This window comes from Dermacentor silvarum, chromosome 1 (assembly GCF_013339745.2).
Source record: "Dermacentor silvarum isolate Dsil-2018 chromosome 1, BIME_Dsil_1.4, whole genome shotgun sequence".
In the NCBI taxonomy this organism is placed as follows: domain Eukaryota; kingdom Metazoa; phylum Arthropoda; class Arachnida; order Ixodida; family Ixodidae; genus Dermacentor; species Dermacentor silvarum.
The window spans coordinates 27,399,431-27,422,808 of NC_051154.1; the positions used below are offsets into that span (position 1 = coordinate 27,399,431).

The 23,378-nt window shown below is 42.1% G+C and overlaps 1 protein-coding gene across 2 annotated transcripts; it reads left to right on the plus strand.

Annotated features, from left to right (window-relative positions):
* Window positions 1-235: 235 nt before the first annotated feature.
* LOC119458781 (succinate--CoA ligase [ADP/GDP-forming] subunit alpha, mitochondrial) lies at window positions 236-21,858 on the plus strand. 2 transcript variants are annotated; one of them, XM_037720653.2, is made up of 8 exons: window positions 236-384; window positions 1,546-1,646; window positions 5,264-5,380; window positions 9,088-9,300; window positions 10,107-10,326; window positions 13,351-13,424; window positions 18,088-18,276; window positions 21,708-21,858. In XM_037720653.2, exons 1-8 carry the CDS (start codon window positions 348-350, stop codon window positions 21,732-21,734), a joined length of 978 nt encoding a protein of 325 aa, XP_037576581.1. In that variant the 5' UTR covers window positions 236-347; the 3' UTR covers window positions 21,735-21,858. The 2 variants fall into 2 exon arrangements, with proteins under 2 accessions (XP_037576581.1, XP_037576574.1); XM_037720646.2 differs by lacking the exon at window positions 21,708-21,858 and adding an exon at window positions 20,265-21,654.
* Window positions 21,859-23,378: the final 1,520 nt, after the last annotated feature.

Below are 23,378 nucleotides of genomic sequence, written 5' to 3' on the forward strand. Positions count from 1 at the left end.
CCAAGTTTAAAAAAAAAAAAAAAAGCGATTTCCTGCACTAGCTACACTCGTGTAGCCAGTGTAGGTTAAAAAAAAAATAAAAAAATAGCCCTATTAACTCGTCCAACTTGACGTTTTCATCTTCCGGACCATTCAAACTAATTTCACGCATTTTAGCGCTCACATATTTGAATTTTGGCGGGAAAATTCCCGTTTTCGCGGTCCCACCTCGAGCGTGCACGTTCGCATGTGTACTTTGGAGCGCTTTTGTCCCGTTCATCCGGACTTTCTCCTTTGGCCACCCTTCAGCCTTTGCGATCTGGCCGATCTGGCCACTATGGGCAGACCTCTCCGGGACGAAGGTAGTCATGGCATGCTGCAGGTTTGTCTCCAGGGCGTCTGCAAGTAAGTTATTATGCGTGGTTCTTCATTCCTTCGCCTTGCTTCGCGGAGAAATGCTGATTTTATTCACACCGCATTGGGTGGCTGCCCGAGTTTGAGCTCTTATTCTTCGCGAGATACAGGTGATTGCGGACACATTTGTAGCGTGCTGAGCTGTGCTCACTGATTTCGATAATTATGTAGTTTTTAACTGTCCTTGTGGGACAATAAAATACTTGTGACACATATTGACAATGCAAAAAGGCTTCTGTTTGATAAGAAAAGTGTGCGCAACGTTAACACGTGGGAACCCGATGACCGGACGCTCAGGGCAAAGACAGTTATGCGATAGTACTACGTACCAAACTGTAATATATGTGGCTGCTACCAGAGTTTCGCCCGCAGATGTGTTTAGCCGCCACGTTAATGTGGTGTTACTAGTTGAGGCACCATGCTTTAGTCGTTCACGTTTTCGTATCGATCGCATTAGCGCAAGCAACGACGCATTTGACCTCTCTGCATCGGTGAAGTAGATCTTGCCACTGTTGCAAAGCGAAACAGAGACCGTTTATTGTTACCGCAAGATAAGTCGAGACCTGTTACATGGCTTCGTACTCACTTGTATGAAACGTCGATAGGACTAATAAAAAGTACTTGCAATTGTGACTAGATGCCGAATGAAGATGATTAAAACGTACGCCAATTGCCGTGCTTCCGATTTCAGGAGGTCAGTTAAGCAATCTGAGCAGTCGACGAATGTCAGTGTATTTACGCTTCTTTTCGGTGTTAACTTTGATGAAAAGTTGGCATTGTGACCTCATTATTGCTAGGAGGTCAAGAGGCAGGACAGATGCTGCCATAAAGGCGCGGGCGGTGTTATCTTTGTCACCAGGTGACGTGAGACTTCTGTACTGACGAACGTTGCCTTGTCACAAAAAGAACAAACTTAAATGTACTGTTGATTTGCAAGACTGTCTTCCAAGCATTTAGTTTGTCTTCTTGTGTGTGTTTGTGTGCGTGCGGGCGTGTGTGCACCCGTACGTGCCCTCGGGGAAAACAAAAACAAAAGAAAAACGTACTGTGATGGGATCGTTGTCATCTGCAAGCTCCTGCACATGTTACCTGCCAAAGTCTCTCTGGTCCTGCTGCAAATGCTGACACCGATGCGTTTTCTCTTTGTTGCAGCCTTCCCCTTAGGTGTTCGAACTTGCTATACAAATACACGGAATGCCTTAAAAATCAACAAAGATACTAAGGTTATATGTCAAGGCTTTACTGGCAAACAGGTAAGCTTGGCCAAATGGGCACACATCTATTCCTGCATGGTGAAAACAATTGTGAGATGATTAAAACACCCATCTGCATTCTAATTGCATGACACTTCTAGGCTGCATGTTTGTGGGTGCATACCTGTGTGAGTGAATGGTATTCAATACACCACTGTGCTTTGCGTACCTGTAATGTGCAACATATAAACTCAATAATGCCATTGCAATCCTTTGGTGGAGTGATTCCTTTAGTACACAAAGGTGCACAAACACAAATTCTCACAGCTATTGAAGTTGTAGCAGCTTTCTAGCAGCAATTTTTACATATATTGCTTACATTAATGCATGGCTGATGTGAAACAGTTGGAGCACATTGTTGATTTTGAAATCTGAACTGGCTCAGACTTCCAGTGACACAACTGCCATTTAGATGTTGCCCGTAATTGCAAAGCAGTGGCATGTCTGTGTGCTTCATGTGTGGAGCTGAGCAGGCAACAGATTATATCTCTCTTTGCGCAACTCTCTTACCTGCATACCTGTGGTTGATTATAGTGAGTGCTTATGAATATTAAGCATAACTTGCTCGCAGGTTGTTGCTGTTGCTCAAAAGTATTATAACAAATTCTCCTCTCCTCTTGACTATTGTCATCGGGTATCTGAAACAAGAACGTATGTCTCCTAAGCCGAATTCTATGGATTACACTGCCACATGCAGTGTCCCTGACTATGCTTCTATTTGCTCATTACGCCCTTTTAAAAGCCTTTTCCTTTTGATCCTCTTTCTCTTTTGCTACACTGTTCATTTCTCTGTTTTGTGCTGCGTTGCACATCAGCAACACCAAGTTTACAAGTTTAGGCAATATGAGCTATGCTGCGTGAGCATATTGCTTGCTGTAACCTCTGAAATACAGTTTTGCCTTGTTAATGTGACTCATTAAGAGGAAGCTTTCTAGGCTCCCATCTAAATACATGGGAAAGGAGAAATCGTTTTTCTTGGCAACCACTGTATCAAATTTGATCAGGTTTGTTGCAATTAAAAGAAAAAGTTACAATCTAGTGACTGTTGGTAGCAAGTTCTCGATTTAGGTCATAAATTTTTTAATAAAAATTGATGAAAATTGCAAATTTTCATTAACGAAACTATCAAGTTTCCAACTCCAACTGAGCAATAAAAAAATGTCAAAATTCTGTAAACAGCATCTAATAGTACATCTAAAGCGGACAAAATTGATGTATTATACATGGCTCTCATATATACCACTAATATTTGAGTAGGACTTTTGCAAAACTCTTTTGCAAACAATGTAACAAATTCACGTAAGATATATATTGATATATCAAATTTGTTCACTTTCGATGCTCTTGGATGCAGTTTACAGAACTGCAATATCTGTTCTTGGTGCAGAGCTACAAATTTGTAAACTTCTTGCTTCTATCGTTTTCAATCTTGCCAATTTTTGAAAATTCCTTTTAAACAATTCAGGCCCTAAATTAAAATTCTGCTTGAAACAGTCACTAGAATTAACAAATTACACTAAAATTGGCACAGTTGTTATCTCAGAAAAGCGTTTCTGTGTTTTATATGTATTTGAATAGTCGGTATCAGAGTTGGGTCTGAGCTAAAGATTCCTCTTAATATCAACACCTCAAATTATAGATAATTTTTGCGGCCGCCGAACTTTGCCAATGGAATTGTGCCTTGTTAATATGGAAACTCGTTGTCTGGACAATGGACAGGGCAGAAACATGAAAGGCCTGTAGAAGCTCATGTAGTTTGTCTCCTTATTAATACAGACAGAATCATTATGGACAAGGGCTCTTCTGCCCCTCGCCCACTAGTGGTGAAAAGCAGGCGGCATGTTGCCTTCACTACAATGGCTCTGGCCAGTGTCTCTTCCATCGTGGCAGTCACATGGTAGCTTAGATATGCATGTGTTCTTTGATGTGTACGTGGTAAGACAAAGACTGGACCCTCTACAACCTTAATCTGTTCTACTGGCATCTCGTGCGCAGAAGCCAGAGAAGACACAGCAGCTTATTTCTCTTACGTGCTAGCTTTGTCAGCAAGCTGTAGCTCTCACTGCTCTTCTGTTGGTCTCACTTTGAGTCGAAGCTGTGTTGCTGACAATTCGATTACCATGAAGCTTGCCATCATAGCCCTCATTATTCACTAGGTGCTTCAAACTGCATTGCAATTTTTTTTAAATAGTGTTGACTAGTATAACGCTCTTCAAGTTGCTCAGGTGATATCAAATTTCTATTCCAGTGCACCAGTGCGATGCACTGAAACGAACTTTCAAACAGCATTTTTTTCTCAAAAACAGCGCAGCTTTACTTAACGTCGCTAAAACTGATGAAACAGCGAAGCTAGTGGCTTTAACTTGGCTTTAACTTCCCGATGAGTCTCTTCGTACCGCTGCCGCGACGCCGCCTCCCTCACTCGAAACTCAGGGTCTTCAGATCTTCGCCGTCACTTAGCCTCAGCTTCCCTTGCCTGGAACTCTGGGTCGGCACGTCATCGTTGGGCCCATGCTCGAGCAGCTTCCCGTAGTTTTTCCGGCCGCGCCGCTTCTTCTTCCGGAGACAGTTGCTTCTTCGTCCTCACCTTACTTGTCACCGAATGTCGGAATGCTTTATGCCGACAGTGCACACTTTTATACTGCTCAGTATAACCCCCCCCCCCCCCCCCCCCCCACCCCACTATCTCTCCCCTGAAAACGTCGTGCCGCCGCTATGCCACCGTCTCTCTCTCTCTCCTTGGCTCCACCCACCTGTCGCTCGGCACGGTTCAACCTCTGCCTTAAACAGCTCCCCTGTTAATAAATGTTCTCTGTTTTCCTATTTAGATTTATTATTACAGATGTCTCAATTTATAGACAGTATTGGTCTGGGTGTATGTGGGCACAGGTTTTGGTTTTTCTGACTTGGCTAGCTCCTTTACTTTCCTGAAGAGGACGGTTGTGAGTTCTGGATGGAATCACCTCGTTTATTTTCTCTATTATAAAAAGTGAACAAAATTGCAGAACTATCTCCAGCAATGGTGCTGCCACACACTTCAGTTTGTAGCCTTCACTTCATAGCCAAGAACATTTTTTCATGAGTGTTGTCAGATCCATATGTTCCACTTGAAAAGTGGCAAGCACACCATTTTTACCAATGGCTGAGGTTCGGGTCTCTGAAAAGACAAGTAAATAGCTAAGAACAGGTGGCACTGCAACGATTGAATTCCTGAAGCAGCTGGAATGGGATAAGCCATTTTTTAATCATGATATTCATAAACAAACAGCAAATTCAACCTGGCAACTTTTTAAAGTTTTATTTCCCTGCAGGAGAGGAGCAGAGATCAATGAAAAGACTGCAAAATTTATATTATTGGCAATGAATTTGTCACTGATATAGTCGGAGTGTGGTACAGATTGAGAAAGCATAGTTTTGACTTCAAGTGCAGCTTGTTCTGCTTATAAGTCATCTTGTTTTGGTGCGCAGACATTGAATTTAGTTTCAGAAGAGCAATGTAACAGTAGTTTGATTTTTCCGTCTTTTTAGGAAGACTTAGATTATGTTGCTGTAAAAAGGGAATGGAATTGGTGGACTGACTTCCTGCTGCCTTTCTGTGTGTATTGTTAATTTTGCAGGGTACATTCCACAGTAAGCAGGCACTAGAGTATGGCACTCGGCTCGTTGCCGGGGTGTCCCCTGGTAAAGGTGGCCAGACTCATTTGGGTCTCCCAGTCTTCAACAGTGTCAAAGAGGTAAGTGGTAGGAATATGTTTGGCACAGATTCACAAGCGAGAAACGGAATACGCCATGGTTGTTTTGTGTGATGTTCTGTATTGCACCCAGCATTAGTGCAAGTGATGATGACAAACAAAGGAGAACATAAGAACCAATATTTAATTATGAAGGGTGTTGGGATAGTTAAATTAATGGGCCAAACATGAACAATCAGAAGGACAAAGTGTAGGAGCTAAAGGCAGTAAAAGTGCAGCGCATACAAGTGAGCTGATGATCGCATCTCCAAAGTATTACAGTGCTGCGTGCCATGAAAACAACTGAAATTTTTAACCAAACATCACGCGTCCTCCCTCTCAAGGAAGCACCGCTGTCGAGAGTTTCGAGGTAACACACACATTAACGCCATGACATAAATCACATTCCTAGCAATGCCACTCGTCATGACACATACTTCGGTTAATCATCCAATGCGGAATACGTAACGCCGCCACTGGAAATGGGCTGTCCAGCAAAAAAAGAAGAGAAAAAAGGAAAAAAAAAGAGCCGGTGCTCGTCACGTGAACTCGACGCGGTCCCGGTATGGGAGAAGGTGGGGAAAGAATGGCGCTTGTGGACACTGCTAGAGGCGGAGAGCAGTGTTGGCAGTCATGCTCGCCTCCTGGCGGTATGGTAACAGGGCATTCAACTTCTTCCATCTCCGCCAATAATAAACCGATTTGAAAAATTCTTTTGGTAACGCAATCCCTAGACAGCATTTTGCAACTTCCAGTGTATAGTTAAAATTTCCAATCGGGCCCTTCATAGCAAATCGGGCATTTGCAAGTAAACTTCCATGAAAGTGTGTCCATCTGGACCCATGAGCGAGCAATGGGTGAAGGGTCACTAATTTTTTTGTCTTGACACTCGCAATAATGTAGCACAGCAGCAGTGCTTAAATAGGCACACGTGAGTAGTTTGATTGGTTACATACTGCAAGAGTAAAAAAGTTTGTTGTCACACAGGAAACATTTTTTTTATTACATTTTATTACAAATACCTACAGCGCCCGAGTTGGGCATTATCGTAGGGGGGTTAATTACAAACATAAAGGTCATATATTGAACTTCAAGAAAAACAGCATCATATCATTTATGGTATTACAAATACAATAATCGTAATTACAGAGAAAAACAACACATTGAAGAAAAAAAAAAAAAGCTTATAACACTTCCCATTACCATGCCTCACGTGGCAGAAACATGGTGAGTCAAGGAAACCAAACCTTGGTTGCATATAAACAGTCTAGGTAGCCAAAGATTAATGCATTGCTTCTTGTATCGCTGCACGCTATCACACAAAGCAGAGCCTGTTGCTGCATGCCTTCTCTGCTGGCATTTACTGTTTATAGCAGGGGTGCTTCCTTGCAGCAAAAAATACTCCCCCACTTTAAAGTTTCAAGACTAGATGAGTATTTCTTGGGTGACCTTAAAGCAGTACTAGTGCTCGCAGTGGCTAGTAAACAGTAACAAGTTATGGGAGTGTTTTCTCCATGCAGGACTGAAATAGTAGTGAAAATACAGAATGATTATCAAATAAAGTATAAAATAAAATACTGAACTTGTATTTAAATTCTTAAATATCTTCACAGGCCTGGAATTTGGAAAGCAGTGATGCTATTTTCCAGTAATGTTTTGTACTGTGCAGGATAAATTGATTGCATTCATGTGTACACCACTTTGGTGTGCATGTTGAGATTCTTAAAAGCTTTTATGTCAAATGGCAGTTCAAAATCATCCCGTATTTAGTTGCATTATAGGTAGCTCAAGGCTGACTTCACTTTGCACCATCTGCTTTTACATATGAGAGGTCTGCCAAAAATGCGTGCAGTACATTAAAGAAAAATTTATTTCACAATCTTTCAGATACATCAATGCGGTCACGTTCAGGATACTTCCTATTAGACACAATACACTGGTTCCAACTCTCCTTCCATTGCTGGAAGCACCCTTAATTGGAAGTCCTTTTTTCTGTTGAACACTTCAGCAGTAATGTAATTTTCTTTTGAATTGTCGTCACATCCTTGAAATGCCGCCCTTGGAGCATGCATTAAATTCTGCCTTGTCATACAGCAGTCCGGTTCTAGTAGAGGTCAACCGGGTCCTTTGAAGTGGAGAGAGTGGCGCCGCTACACCCTCTCCCACTTTTTTGCTGATTCACTGCATGAACTTTTGGGACAGACCTGTAGGCATATATGCTTGATTATACACTGTCAAACTATGGCAGCTGCCTACTGTACAAATGTGAATATTGTCATGAAACATGGTTACAGTGCTAGGGAAGACTGAGACATAAACATGATCTGCACAGATAACTGGCTTTATTGCGCCAATGCTTACATACATGAGACATATTTGGTACATCAAAATTTGAGAGTACATGTAATATCTTCCAAATGGTCCATCATGCGTGTGCACCACACATCCTCATGGCGAAGTAAACAATTTCTTTACTTGCCAATAGAAGGTGTGCTAATGCAGTTATTGACTTGTCTGCAAAAGGCTTTGCATATCAATGCACTTTTCAGCCGTAATTCTACCCGGTACACATGTGCTGTCAAACTTTGGTGTACAAGACACTCAACTGCATTAGTACATCTTCTGTTGGGATCTCGAGTAAAGAAACTGATTACTTGGCCAAGAGAATGCATGATGGACGATTTAGAAGATATGACGTGCACTGTCAAATTTTCATGTGATTTTGTCTTTCATACATGTAAGCATCCATCCATTAGTAAAGCCAGTTGATGTTATCCACCGCCCTGTCCTGTGCAGCTCGTATTTGTGTTCTCCCTAGTGCTGCAACCATGTTTCATAATACCAGTAACCAACTAACCCAACTTTCAACATTAGTGAATATTGTCTTCCTCCGAGTAAAAACAGCAGTTTAAGGCAGTTTGAAAGCTACCTTTTTTTTTTTTTCAATTTTTTGACGAAATTTGATAAAAGTTGTCAGGCTTGTTTAGTTTTTTATTCTGATTCTAAAAATAAATATTTTTTAAAGGTTCATTATTTCGTGATACAATTTTTTTTTTGAACATTTTCTTTTGTTTTGGGAACAATTAACTACTGCACAAAAGGAGTAACTACTGCACAAAAGTGGGCTCCGAAACGTCGGGCTTTTAAAATTCGAAGAAATTTTGCTTGAAGTTTTTTTGTTTTTGTTTTTTTAAGATTAGCAGGATATTTTGAGAAAATGAAGAAAACAAACAAATGTCACATCTAATCAAGAACATTCAGGAATATGTACACGTACTCACACATGAAACATTAGTAGGATCCAGAAGCATCGATCAAGATTGCAGCACACGAGGCTCCAGAACACAAGTACTGTGTCATCGAATATGTGCCGTTTTAGCGTCGACACAGGCCAAAAATCACCTGTCCTATATGTTCTAAAATTGCTATCATGACTGAAATAGATAACAAACTTGGCAGATAAAGAAAATAGTAGATATTGATGCAAAAATAATTTTTTTGATAATCTTTTGCCAAACCGCTGGCAAAAAGGTCAAATCATGCAACTTGTAAGTTGCAGAAATAGGCAGCTGCCATTTTCCATAATTACAATATAACAGTCTGTATTAAATGCCAAGTTTAGAAGTTTACTGTAGCCTGATCCTGTTTGCTGGATTACTGTGAGATCCTGTGCACTGTAGCTTGATTGTTGTTGCGTAATTCACTCACAGGCTCGGGCAGAAACGGGAGCTGATGCAAGTGTCATCTACGTGCCTGCCCCCGGCGCTGCCAAGGCCATCTTAGAGGCCATGGAAGCTGAAATCCCATTGGTCGTTTGCATCACTGAGGGAATCCCACAGCAAGACATGGTGCGTGTCAAGAACCAGCTTGTTCAACAGAGCAAGACACGCCTTGTTGGGCCGAACTGCCCCGGCATCATAAAGGTAAAATGACGCACAAAATGTTTAGTCTTGTTAAAGTTGAGCAACTAAAAACATGCGCGAAGAATTAACTTTGGTGGAGCAGCATTCTGTGCTCTAGGACATTATTTCTAATGCTTCGAGCACCTTCACCGGAGGCTTATGGTGTTCTTTCTTCCTCACTACAAGCTTCATTTGGCAATATTTTTGCCTTGAATAATGCCTTTTGTGCCCAAAGCCTCTGGTGAAAAAGCGTACATCACACAAAGGAGTTATGGTGTCTTATGCGTGTTCTTAAATAATGTGAAGCCCAACCAAGGGACATTTTTGCTGCCAATAGGCTGCCTGGCTGTAAACAGTTGTCTGACTGATGGCATAGGCCAGGGATCTTTATCTCATGGCAGGTTCCAAGCCACCTCCAGAACACATAGCTTACCGCAGGCCACACTGTGGCATGTTCAGGTCATGCCTCATGATGAGATCGTGGTTTTGGCACATAAAACCCCAGAATTTAATAATTTTATTGTGGCTTGGTCATTGGCTAAGGTAAACAGGGATAGAAATAGAAACTTAACCAGGCTGCATCTGGAGTTGTTAAATAAACAAACAGTTGACTGCACACTAAAAATCACATGTGCTCTTGAGCCTTGTGCGAAGCATAGCACATTATATATGCCCCATTTGCATTATTGAGTTGTTAATTGCAAACAAGGAATATATATAGGTCCTAAAATATCAGTTCTTTTTAATAAGTGACATTTGTAATAAGACTGCTTCCACAGCTCATAAGAAAAACTTCAGTTTGGATCTGGTTGTTTTTGGTGTTTCAGCCTGAAGAGTGCAAGATTGGCATCATGCCCGGCCACATTCACCAGAAGGGCAAGATTGGCATTGTGTCGAGATCAGGCACTTTGACCTATGAGGCGGTACATCAGACAACACAAGTGGGCCTTGGCCAGTCACTGTGTGTTGGAATTGGTGGAGACCCCTTTAATGGGACCAACTTCATTGACTGCATCGACATCTTCTTGAAAGACCCAGACACAAAGGGTGAGTGGTGACAACCTTCAGTGCTTCATTGAACCATGCCTTGGTGAATGCATATTATCTTAGAAGTTTCTGTGCCAAGATGATTGTGGCAGGTGTAGGTGAAACTCCAAATACAAGCATAACGCTCATTAGCGCATATGTTAAACATGTAACAGTGGCATATTGAGTTGGCTTGAGCATAAATAGAGTAGTAGCAATATTACATAGTGTTAGACAATACTGAAAATTTTTTAATGACCCAATTAATTTGTTACATTTGCTTTCTAAGACAATATCTAGAAGAGAGGAAAGTCCTCATCGTGCAATAAGTAGTCATTTCTAATACAATTTGCACATCTGTAAGCATTACCTTTATATAACATTCCATTCTCGAGCTTGAGAGAAGATTGAATAAGGAAGTACTCCAGTGCGAAGCTGGCAATTTATCATGTGGAATCTGTGTACCCTTTTCAAATCATTGCAATGCCAAATTGGCTGACCACCTGGCTGGGAATGTGCTTGTACCTGTTTTACCAGCAAATGTTCACGGTGGCGGCTCCATTCTGCCTCCCAACAGCTGTGGCATATGCTTTTACAAATAATGTCATTTGTAGTATGAAAAGAAGCGGCTGGACACCAATGCCAGAAAGCATCTGTAAGGCCCCATTTCATGATGCCAACCTTCACGTGCAGTTGAGCACATGACTAAGGGACATTTCCTCACTAATATGACAGACTACATTGTATGGGATGTGATTTGTATGGATGTGATTGTTCATTCATCCTGGAAGGGTAAAAAATTAGCATGTGTGTCAGTCTGAAGGTTGCACTGGCAACCATTCTTGTGCACCTCCCCGCCCTCTTTAGAAAAACAAACAAAAAACATGCAGTCCAAAGCCATTCATGCATCAGCTCTAATATAATCCAGAAATTGTATAATTCGAAAAACAGCTATTATGGTTCTTGTTCACGCATAGAAATGATAGTGAAAATAACACTCCTCCAAGATATTGTGTTAGACTTGCTTGAATTTGCTAGTGTTGCTACAATGACTACTACCCTGTCTAGCCAGAGCGCTTGTGCAACTGTTGATAGTGTTACTGCATTAGTGTGATGCAGTAACAAATTCTTAATGAACTCGCACAAGGTGCCAGCTCTTCAGGGCCTTATATTGCATGGAATCTGATGAACTTGGTGGGGGAATGAGGGCAAGGGTAGGCACATGCAAGTGTGAATATGACTTTCATTGCGACAGAAAAACATTTGTATGGAACTTCTTCTATGACGTCTCCATTAACCCTTTGAAGTCACATTTTTTCGAGAAATGCGTTTTCCCCCCGATTCACATTTTTTTTATTGCAGATTTAAATTCTTCAGCATGACCTATTTTGAGCAAAAATCAAGCAAAAATATTATTAGGTGACAATAAAGCGATAAAGTCTTGTTTAATGTGTGCAATTTGTTACATGATTTATTTTAATATGTACAGGGTCGTCCACTCTTAGTACGAACACGACGCAGCGTGGCAGCGCTCCGTGGAGTGCAGGTGCACAGGGGCTGAGAGATGGGGCTACTTGTCATCTGCTAAAGCACGGCGTGCTCCAAGCCCCTGTGCCCCTGCGCCACTTGGCTTTGATGCACGGCCACGCTGCGCCATGTTCGTATGAGAGTGGATCACCCTGTACATAGATAAACTGGCGCATAACCAATTTTCTTTACAAATGTAATAAAATTCACACAATTTATATTTATGTTTTTAATAGGTTTGATGGAACTAGGGCCCGTATTTTGAAACGTTCCATTTCATTTTCCTCTTTTATCATGTGTTGCGCCGAGGGTGCAGTCCCAGCATAGACAGCTGTGCAGCTGTCTCTGAGCCACGTCCGAAGCAATGACCAAGGGCCAGAAGACTGGAAAATGAAGTGGATTGTCAAAAATATGGCCCCAGGATTATAGTGAAAGTGAGGCACTGTCATATGAGAGCCCGCAAGCAAACTCAGTTGTGCACATCAGTCAAAAAAGCGAAGCAAGGGAGAAACTTGCAGTTATCAATTGTCAGATCGCTAGATGAGATTCTATCTGTTCTTGCCGAAGCAGACGTGGCAGAGTCGTCGGTTCGCGAGCATCTGCTGATAAGCAAAGGAATTAATAACACGCTACGAAAGATCCATGTGGGCGAGCATTTCGTGTTAACGCTTTTAGTTTATAAGAAACGAGATAGAAATCAGTTTTCCTGACGGCCGTAACTAAAAACGACATGCACAAGAATGTTGAGATTAAAGTACGCAAGCGCAGGCGTAAGCATGTGACAGTAAACTACGTGAAGTAGGAATAACCGCAGTGGCAGCCATAGAGCCACCATAGAGCAAAGCAAAAAGATTCGTTTTGGCCGAAGCTGAGGGGCAGCAGCACACTAACAATTTTTCTAGAAGTCACGAAAGGTTGCAGCACCTTCGGAGAGAAAAGAATGTTCAGTTGCCGCCGTGCATGTACAGCCATGACCACTTGGGACTTGTTTCTGCCGCCATGCATGTACAGTGCGACCCTCAAAGGATTTAAAAGCTCATGCTGCTTTGCGACTTTCAGTTCAACTTGTTTTCTGCCCACTTTCTCTCTAGTGCTTTTGTGTGAGTGGTTCACACCTTCATCGGCTTCCTATTTTTCGTCAACATTTGTCTTGCCGTCGTGTACACCTCATGAGGCAACAGTTGCTTTAAAAACGTAGAAAGGAAGCTGTGAAATTATAGTGGAGGGAAGGGGCATAGCAGGTGACATAAGTACTTAAATGTACTCTGCGTACGTATACTTAACATTGCTTGTATCACTCTTTCGTGTTGTCAGATGTACTGAACGTCAGCACACAGGCAGGTGCTCACATCTTTTTAAAGATTTGCAGATGCAAGAACCTTTTTTTCAGATGCCGTTCTGTTATCGTGTTTGTCATTTGAAAAGTATGTATCATGTGAAATATAGTTAATGTCTGTACAAGCCTGTGTGCAGTTATCATTTAAGTAATTTTGGCTCCTCTTGTCTTTTGAATTGTAGGTATTATACTCATAGGAGAAATTGGTGGGAATGCCGAGGAAAGTGCTGCTGAATATCTCGAAAAGCACAATTCGGTGAGTAGTGATATATCATTTTACCAAATATTCCTGACGGTATTGTCAATTAAATAAATTCTGTAAAATTTAAACAGTTATTATTACACCAGTATTGTCCACAGCCCCAGTAGTAAGCGCCTTTTCGTGTTTATCGGCATTGTCATTTTCATGTGTCTACTGTGTTTACCTGTTTTTGCAATCTCTATTAATGTGCTTTATCTTTGTGACCCGTGGTTACCATTTATTCCCCCCCCCCCCATCCCCCCTTATGTACTGCCCCATCAAGGGGCCCTTAAGGCCAAAGAAGTGATGATGATAATATCCAATGAAATTCTACTTGTAAAATGTTGGAGGTGTAGAATATCTTAAAGTGAAGTTACCTTTGCGAACCCTTCCCGAATTTCCTGACCCTGGCTGCTGGCTGGCTGGGTGCTGCTGCTGCTGTCTTGCTGAATAGCTCACACTTAAAGAAAAAGGAAATGGAATGCTCAATGCTCAAAGCTGGTATCAAACCTCGGCTCCCCAGCACAGCCCAATGCTCTAACCATTATGCCACAATCACATGTATATACTTCTATCATTCTAACATCAACTAGCTCTTTGAGGTGATCGTTGCATTTTCATGATGGTGATTTCCATACTGTGGCACATACCTAAAATGGGGGGATTGGCCAAGAAGCGGGTGGTACATTGAAAAGAAATGAGACGAAATTAAGAAATATACACCAACATTAGAGTCGTCGCATTGTCTTGCATGGTTGCGCGAGGGCACATGAGCGTGCCAGTTTCCTTTTCGTGAAACACGCAGGTATGAAATGGCTAAATTTATAGCATTTAATTAACCACTTCACATAGATTCCAGATTGTGCGTTGAATCTATGCAATTTTTTTCGTTGTGTCTTGCAGAGACAACTCCAATTAGTTTTCTTCTTTTTTTCACAATACACTCAAAGCTCATTAAAATCACTAATAATCCAACAAGAAAAGTTCGTTACACCGAAGTTAGCTCTGTCCTAAATTAGGGCTGTAGTATGTAGTGATACGGCAGAACTTTGCATATACCGCCGTCTAGTATATGGTTATTGGGACCCGGAGGCTACCAGAAAAGCTATTAAAAAAATCTAAAGTTAAAAGACACACATACACAAAACAAATTTTGATAATGGTGTGAACACACTAGTGGCACAACACCTTGCTGTCCTCCGTTTTCTGGATGCTGGCTGCCAACAAATGGCAGTTCCCCATGGTTTTCCTACACGACGGCGAGATTTTCCTGATGGTGAAGGGGGTTCAAGTGATATTTCTGGTGTTGCGGCCAACTCCTCGCTGTGCAAGCCGCACTGGGCATGTTGCCGCCGCTGCCAACGCAAAACATCGGCTACCATTTGTTTTTCGCACAGAATAATTGTCGATAGAATAAATTGATGTTTAATTTTATCTTTCGTGACAAGCAACAACCACTGTCAAACGTCAAGCACGAATGAGAGCTGTGATACGAGTCCAACTCGTATCGCAGATCACTCGTATGACAACGTGAGGGAAGTTCAACTTCCTGCACCTAGCCATGTCAGCATGTGGATGCAAAATTGCTCAACTGCATCACATGCTTTGCAGTCTGGACGCTGTGAATAGCAGCTGATTTTATTTTTATTTATTTTATTTTTTATTTTTTGCTAATTGATGCAAGCAGAAGGTAAAGAGTTCTCAAAGTGATGCATTTTGTGATCATCAATGGTTGTTTAAGCTTCGTCCGCTACAGTTTCAAAGCAAAGCAGGCTAGGCCTAGCAGCACCCTCGGCACCTGCTTGACACCAAGCCAACAGCAGTGGGTGGCAGTGAGCCACTTGCATGGTCATCTCAAAAAGTGGCTTTTTGGCAGGGCATCGCGTGGCACGGTATGCGGGCAGCTTGCTTGGAAAAAGTTGGATGCAGTGCAGTGCTGCACGCAGCCACCATTGTAGCAAAATACATTTTATATGCCTAATCTAGACAAGTTTGCCCAATAAAAGTTCACTATAAGTCTATTATAGCCAGGTTCATTAAAATAAAAATGTGTTGCATGATGATGAATAATATATGCATACCAAACAAGTACTAAGTGAATAAATGGTCTGTTATATATGAAAGTACATGCTGTATGTACAAGATCCATTGTAACATGTACAGGCTCTTCTATGTTTTCTTGTTCTTTTCTTTTTTGACATTTTCACAGCTAGGGGCTCATTTAGAACATACAGTAAAACCGTGTTACTTCAACTCCCTTTAATTAGAAAATTAGAGGACCTGCCATCTGGTCCCGGCAAATGTATGTGTTGTAGTAAAATCTCGTTACTACGAACCCCACATTAACGAACTTTTCAGAAATCCCCTGCTGACTTCTTATAGTTTCAGTGTAAAAATATTTCAGTACTACAAACTTCAGAATACCAAACTTTTCAGAATAACGATTGTTATTTAGTTTCCATGTCATGTTAACAATGCCTCAGTACTACGAACTAATATTCCAAAATCTGGGGATTCTTATATTTTCGTGTATCCAGTCACGGCAGCCGAAACGGTATGCTAGCAGACGACAAGGTGCAGAAAGCGGATGCCGCGGCACATGGGTTCGGAAAAGCTGAGACGGCGCCTCTGAAAAAAAAGAAAAGTACACTGGCACGGGTGGCATTGACGTGTCGGAAAGCGGGGCGGCAGCCTCTCGAAAGGCCAGTCGCCCACGATAATCACTCCACAAGCTCCGAAAAAACCTCGAAAGCAGTGCGATGATCACTCGAATTGGTGACAGAGACATGCACAAGGGAAACCCACACCCACGCATGCACGCAGGTTCTTTCACCCATGCCTTTTCCATACCAGCCAAGCCTAAGGATGGCAGATGACATGCCGGCGCGTTGCAATGGGTAAGGCCCTGATTTAGGACAGCACCCTTGTGCTCTACAGCCACGCAGTGTGCCCGAAGGCCTCGCGTGGACGGATATTCCACTGCTCAGTAGAGCAGCGGGACCCGCGAAGCGAGAAGGCGCGCATCGTGTCGGGCATCACTGCAAGATAGCTTCACTATCGACTCGCGCTTTTTCGTTTCGAGGCAAGGTAACAGTGTGTCATCTGAACAGTCAGGCGAGCCGTTCTTTCTTAAAAGGTCCCGAAGTGGCGATTGTCACTCGCAGGGCCATTCAAACACTAGCTGAGGCGCCGATGCGTCAGGTTTTGCAAGCGCATGCTCCGCCCAGACAAGTGTCGCCTAGCAACGAAGGCACGTCTCTTCCTTCTTTCAGCCTTCTTTCCGCGCACCTCTTTCATGCTTCTTTCTGCGGCTATACTAGCTATGCGCGCGGAGAAGTGTAACCTCCGTCTCATGGGGTTGCCACACGGTCACACTTTATACTTTCCGGGCGATGTCATTTACGCCCGCTTGTGCTTTGAAATAGTTCAGGTGTCCGCTTTGAGCAAGACAGTTGTGTTGCTTAGGCAAGGAATGTGAAAAACAAACAAACCAGCTTTGGAGGAAACATGGAGCTTCCTTTTTGCCGGTAGTTTTCTCAGCGTCAGCGTCTGTTCTGAGTGCATCACTCTTATAACACAGTGCTTCGGTGGTTGTGTGGGGTCGGAATCTATGGCAAATAGTAACAACGCAGGCCGAGAGCCAACAGCGACGTTTTCGTGGATAGCTCATATGGGGACAACTTATGAACTAATGATTTAATGGGCGGAATGGTAAATTTTGGGGCTTTCACATACGATTTTTCAGAATAATGAACCATTTACCACGGTCCCCTAAAGTTCGTTATATCAAGATTTCACTGGCATAAGGTGCCTGTTAATTTGGAAGTATTTGACTGTGCTGCGGTTCACTTGGACAAACCTTAAAATGCAGCAGGTTTGGAGCACCACAATATGCCATGAAATGTCAATGCTAACTTCCAACCGAAACGCTGCAGCGATGTACATATCACTGGTGGAATGGGAAGGTAGGAAGCTTGCTGGTACTTTGTGTTGTGCACCATGCATGATGCTGCATTGGCCCTGTATTTCCATGTCCATTTCAGTGATTAATTCTTCAATTGGCGCTATGGCAGGTGGTTTCATTTTGATTTAGTGCAAGACATGCAATGTGACAAGCCTCGTAAAAGCAATTAACCAATTATGATGAAAGGCATGTCGAATGTAGCACACTTGCGTTGAACGTCGTGGCTTGATCACATGAGTGATAAAATAATTGGAGATGTACACGGTAGTGAAAAACACCTCTGTCCAGATAAAGATGTATGTGTTGCACATGTTCTGCTAGTACCACATAGTGAAAAAACTTGCACGACCCTCCTCAGAGGTTGCAGCTCTCATTGTTTACGCAAGATATAGAAAAATTGCAGTTTCTGCGCAAGTTTCATGAAAAATAGAAATGTGAGTAATAGATTTCTTCACTGAATAAAGGCATGTTGATACAGTAAACATTTGTTCTTTGTTTTCTCAGTCTATTTGAGGATTCGACATGCAGATAAGTCAGACATTTTTTTACAGTCCTGTGAAATCCAAATGAACGAGGTTTTACTGTTATGTTTGTGAAGATGTGTGGTGTTCGTGTTGCCACTCTTCATAGTAATGTGGTGTAGATGAGCAGCTTTATTTTCTTCCTGTGCTTTGAACGTGCTTGAAGTTAATGTGCTGCGGAATTTTTGTGCAGGGCACAAACGCCAAGCCTGTGGTGTCCTTCATTGCGGGCCTGACAGCACCACCAGGTCGGCGAATGGGGCATGCAGGTGCCATCATAGCCGGTGGCAAAGGAGGTGCAAAGGAAAAAATAGAAGCCCTCAAGGCAGCCGGCGTCACCGTCACCAAATCGCCTGCCCAGATGGGGGCTGCCATGCTGCAGGTGCGCATGCTCTTATACATGAAGCAGGTTTACAGATATAGGTGTATGTGTGAGGCTCACTGAAGTGAAAGCTGGTTGGGCCTGAAATTAGCTTACGTAGAAAACGAACTCAGCTCTGTTATAGCTTCTATTCTGTGTGGTTGCTGGTTTCATCATAGTAGTTCTCACTATAAACGCAGCACTTGTTTAGAAAATGCACTGCACCGCATTTTTCCGACAGACCAGCTATATTTTCTTGGAATCCTTGTGCCTTAAAGGCAGGAAAGTATATATAAGCTTGAATCATAGAGAATTGAATAACAGTGTACAGAGGTAGATTTAAACATTGAATTTTTCTCAGAAGAATGCATTCATTATATGCTTATTAGCGGGGCTTGAGTGTTCGGAACAAATATGAAAAAAAGAAAACAAAATCAAAAACAAAATTAAATATAGAAAATCTATGGCATATTCGAGTAGTCGTTTCGCAGCGCTCTGTCCGTGCTACAAAAGTGGTGAAAAGCAACTTTAAAGCTGTATTACGACAATATCCGGATATGGAAGTGATGATCCTGCTTCATTATCATCTAAGGAACCCGTTTATGCAAACGGTAACGCTTAGTGACTGTTTTGCATGTCCTTTGTAGCGCTACCAGAGCGCTCTAACACGACCACCCGAATATGCCATTAGTATCACTTCAAAGAGGGTAAAACATAAGTAAAATGACTCGTGCTTAGAGAGAGTGGTGGTGAAGGGTAATGACCGAACATGTAAAATTGTTTCTAAAATCTTCCTTTGTGCTGATAATGGCCCAACCACACACCCTGTCTGCATCAGCGTGCCCGTCTGATTGTGGAAAAAGCAACTATTATTTTTAGTTGTTAGAAGAAAGAAAGGAAAAGGAGCGGCTGCACCATAACTTGCCCCACTCCCCCCTTCCCAGGCACATATCCAATATCTGGCATGTTCAGATCTGTGCGACACTTAGGTATCCTCCCTCGCGAGGTGCGTATAAGAGGCATGTACCAATTCTGCAAAAGGAGAGAGAGAAAAACTTCATATTGTATGAAGTGGTTCAGTTCTCAGAGGCTGTCAGTCCAGAGCCTGGTAGTGTGACCAGCACCGAGTTGTGTAAGCTGATGCAGACGCATAACCAGGCGTGTAAGCCGTGCTCCGTGTGGTCGGTCCTTAATAGTGTGGGGTTGTTCATATAAATATTGAAGAGTTGTTCTATACGATTGTTTTCTCTTTTTTTTTCTCCCTCCCTTTGCCTGGAGATGGGAGTTACAATTACATGCACAGGTACTATTATGGCAAACTTCTAATAAAATTAGAACACTTGAAGAAAGTGTAAAGGTTTTCATGTGCCTTGTGTTTACTTGTAATATGTATGCTAGATGATGCGTTTTCATGGCACCACTTATCTCTGGTTCTTCACGACACGTGTGAGCAGTGGCAATGTGCCTACACCACTGAGATTGACTGTCCATGATTTACAGCATGCACACGGAAGCCCTTACCAATGCAAGTTTCTGTGTGCTGAAGTGTTACCTATGCACTTAGATCTAGAATTTCTGTAGGTCATTAAAGAATGCTTTTACAGCGCTTTATTTACCTCAGTATATCTTTTGAGCAGAAAGGTGGTATTTGATGCATCATTCTAGAAACTTCGCATTCACATGCCATGTGCAGCAGAGGTGATGGATGTTCCCACGTACCATGGCAGGTTTTGTTTTTGTTTTAAAGGTAGAAGATAAAATTAATGCAATTCGTGTAAACGTTGCTGCAGTGCTGTAACTTTCTAACTTTGTGATGCACTCCTATGTGCATCTGGAAGGATCATGGTTTGGGGTTATCTGCGAGATTGCATTAATTATTCGCGACTCAAGATATTCCGGTTTCGAGAATGGTCTGTTCAAAAGCTAAAGGAAGTTAGTTTACATTTCAAATTTAGGAGTCAACTCGCGCACCCCCACTTGAGAAGGCACCTTATCTCTTTTTTTTTTAGAGATTCTTGGAAAATGAAAATGTTGGACATTGTAAGTATGTGAAGCTGGCTGCATGCCACTGATTTGGCTGGGAGTTGCGTTGAAAGAGCTCTGTGCACTATTGCAGGCTGCGTTGCACAATTTTTAGTTTGTTCTGCTGATTTTATAGTAATGACCAAAGAGGCCACCATCTTTCTTTTCCTGCATGTAAGCAGTACTTGGCTGTGTAGCTGAACAAGCCCCATCAAAACCTTAAATGCCTTCTCCACGATGCATAATTGCCTTGGAACGTGGCGGCCAGCACGTAGTACAAACACACTTACACAGAAAGCACAAAAACAAATGAAAGCTTTACACTTGTGCAGATATGTGTAAGATGAGAAAAAAAATATCCAAATGGTTTAAAAAGCAGTCTGCTGACATTCCATCTTGAATTCCAACTGAAGCAGTCATGTTTTACTGCACCAGAGGACAAAGTTTTATTTGTGCCGTGTACTGCGTAGTGCTCCTGTGCTCCTGACAAAACATGGCAGTTCACCTTCAGCCAATACGTGAATTGTGGAACTGAAAAGTGCAACCTGGTGTTCTTTGCTTGAGCACTGCACTGAACAATTTTAGGCTACTGAGCTAGACCACAAGGAAAAAAATTTTTGGTGGCTTCTGTCTACCAAAAACTTTATTTAGCTGTGCATTCAACCACATATAACACGTCCATACTGTCAAACTCTCGCAGTGCATAATTCTGGTCAGTCTAAACAAATCTCAAAGCTTTGGTTGGCCCTTACGTTTTTAAAAGGCACACTATAAAAAGAAATATTATGTTGAGCAGTATCACTAGTGTACACTTCTACAATTGCAAATAAGTTAGTCTTAACTTTTTTACTGGCGCTCACCGCTTAGTTGGCATTAATCTCTTCATCGTAACCACCTGTAACGAAAAGCGCTCACTTCATCCTTCATCAGAACATTGCATTGCCTGCTGGAGTGGCCCATCAAGGAATGATGTTGTGCGCTGTTGGATAAGCTTACCCAATGGCATACACATTTCTACCTCATAAATATATGTCCAAATTAGTCTTTCAAATATGGGCTGTCATTGAATGTTCTATATGTGGAATGTATACACAGAGAGATACACAATTACCTAAACAAGATGTCAAAGCACATTAGCTCAGCTGTCACCAGTGTATTTTTTTAGTAAGCAGTCATTTTCATCTCAGAGGAGGGCAGCATGGACCAATAATAAATGTACTTGTTAAAGTAGACAAGGCCACCAGTATGTGTCCGATATTGCCACATTCTCCACATAGTGCTATCACACCTTTACCACGAGTCTTCGGGCCCAACAGTGTTTTCTTTCATATCTTTTTACTGGAACAGCAGCACTTGACACATGCATAATATTGGCTAGTTGTTCATGTGGTGATAACCACTTGACTTTTTTTTTTTTTTCTGTTTTACAGGAGATGCAGAAGCGTGGTCTGGCATAGTCTCCAACGAAAAACACGTAGATGTAGGTAGCACTGGTGTTAACATTTTATTGTACAGGTGGGCTATGCCATTGTTTCTGCAATGTGAAATAATAAAAGGCTTGTTCCATGGATACAACAAGAACGTATTTGTCACTGGATCTTGCGCTTAACAACTTTTTGTTATGCTTCATTCATTTTTAAAACAGCGCCAAAAAAACTCAGATAAGGGAGAACACGGGACGAGCTCTGTCCCTTGTCCGTGTTTTTTGGCGCTGTTTTAAAAATGAATAATCCGTACCAACTAGCTCGCACCCAAACCCTTCTGAGTCATCTTTTTGTTATGTACTGCCTCCTAAATGCCACCTGAAGACCTGTTCTGTGCCCATACTGCAGTTCGTACTTAGCAGGAAAAGGTGTAGAAGCCACTCATGAATAGTGCAGTCATGTTTCACAGTGAAGTGGTTTTTGACATGTGATGGTCTTCTGCAGAATAGTCTTCATATATTACAACTATAACTTGTGGAGGCAGGGTCATGTCAATCACGTTTCTTGTGCACTTTGTGCCTTCTAAATGTGACACTATGTTTGGTCGTGAGTGCAGGCGGTGCAAGTTGTGCAAACTGCGCAGTCACACAAACATGTTGCTCAACTCATTCTGTTGGGCAGACTAGCCTTATTTCCAAAACAATAACGTTTTTTCTGCTATACAACAAAGGTGCTGCATTTCATTTCCAGTCAGTACAGAGGGCACTATGTTACATGTATCTAGCATAGAATATTGCACTAGACTTCTGAGTGCCAATCGTCACTTGTCAAGTCTTGTGGGCCGATGAAGTGAATGGCACTGTGCTTGTTTTGATATACAGACTTCTCGTTGCTTGATTTTTTTAATTTTTTTAGGGCCCTCTTTGTATAGTTGAAAAACCTCTCTTTCTTTCTTTTTAATTTTAAAGCAGTCTACCCAAGTTTTGTAGTGAGTAGGTTCGAATCTGTGACGTTTTGTATGTAATAATAATTTCTGCACATATTATGACTATAATGTATAAAGTTAATGTTGCTCCAAACTACATAACACATTCCTATTTCTTGCTTTTATATGTTGAGCGCTATAGTTTAGTCATGAATGCTGGCAATAATAAAAACGCTGCTCTAGCATTCGCAATGTTGCTTGATACGTATGAAACGGAGTATACAGGTAACTGCCGTCACTTCGACCCTGACGGGACTGATGAAATAGATCTAATTATCTAGCGGGTCGAATTAAAAATATGCAGGAAAGAAAGCCAAAACACACCGCTGATTCATTTGGCAGTATTTGCTTGAGTTTAACACGCCTCCAAATCAAACGCGCACCGACTTCCCATGTGTCCAAAGTAGAAAAACTAAAGTCAGCTTTGCTGCAATACAGCCATGTTAAGGCCAACCGCCATGGGGCGAAAAAATGATGAACTTTTTATGTCCAGTGCTGGGCGACAGCCGCCCGACATCCAAAAGCTGGCTGTTCGGTTCCGAGCGAACGCCGCCACTGGAAGCGGTCACACACAATTGAGACCGTGTGCCAATGAGATCGTAGCATAGCTGTTGGCTTCTGTCGGTTGCCCAAGGTGAGCTCGTCTGGCCACAATAACTCTTCTCAGGCTACGTCAGCTAGCATTAGCAGCA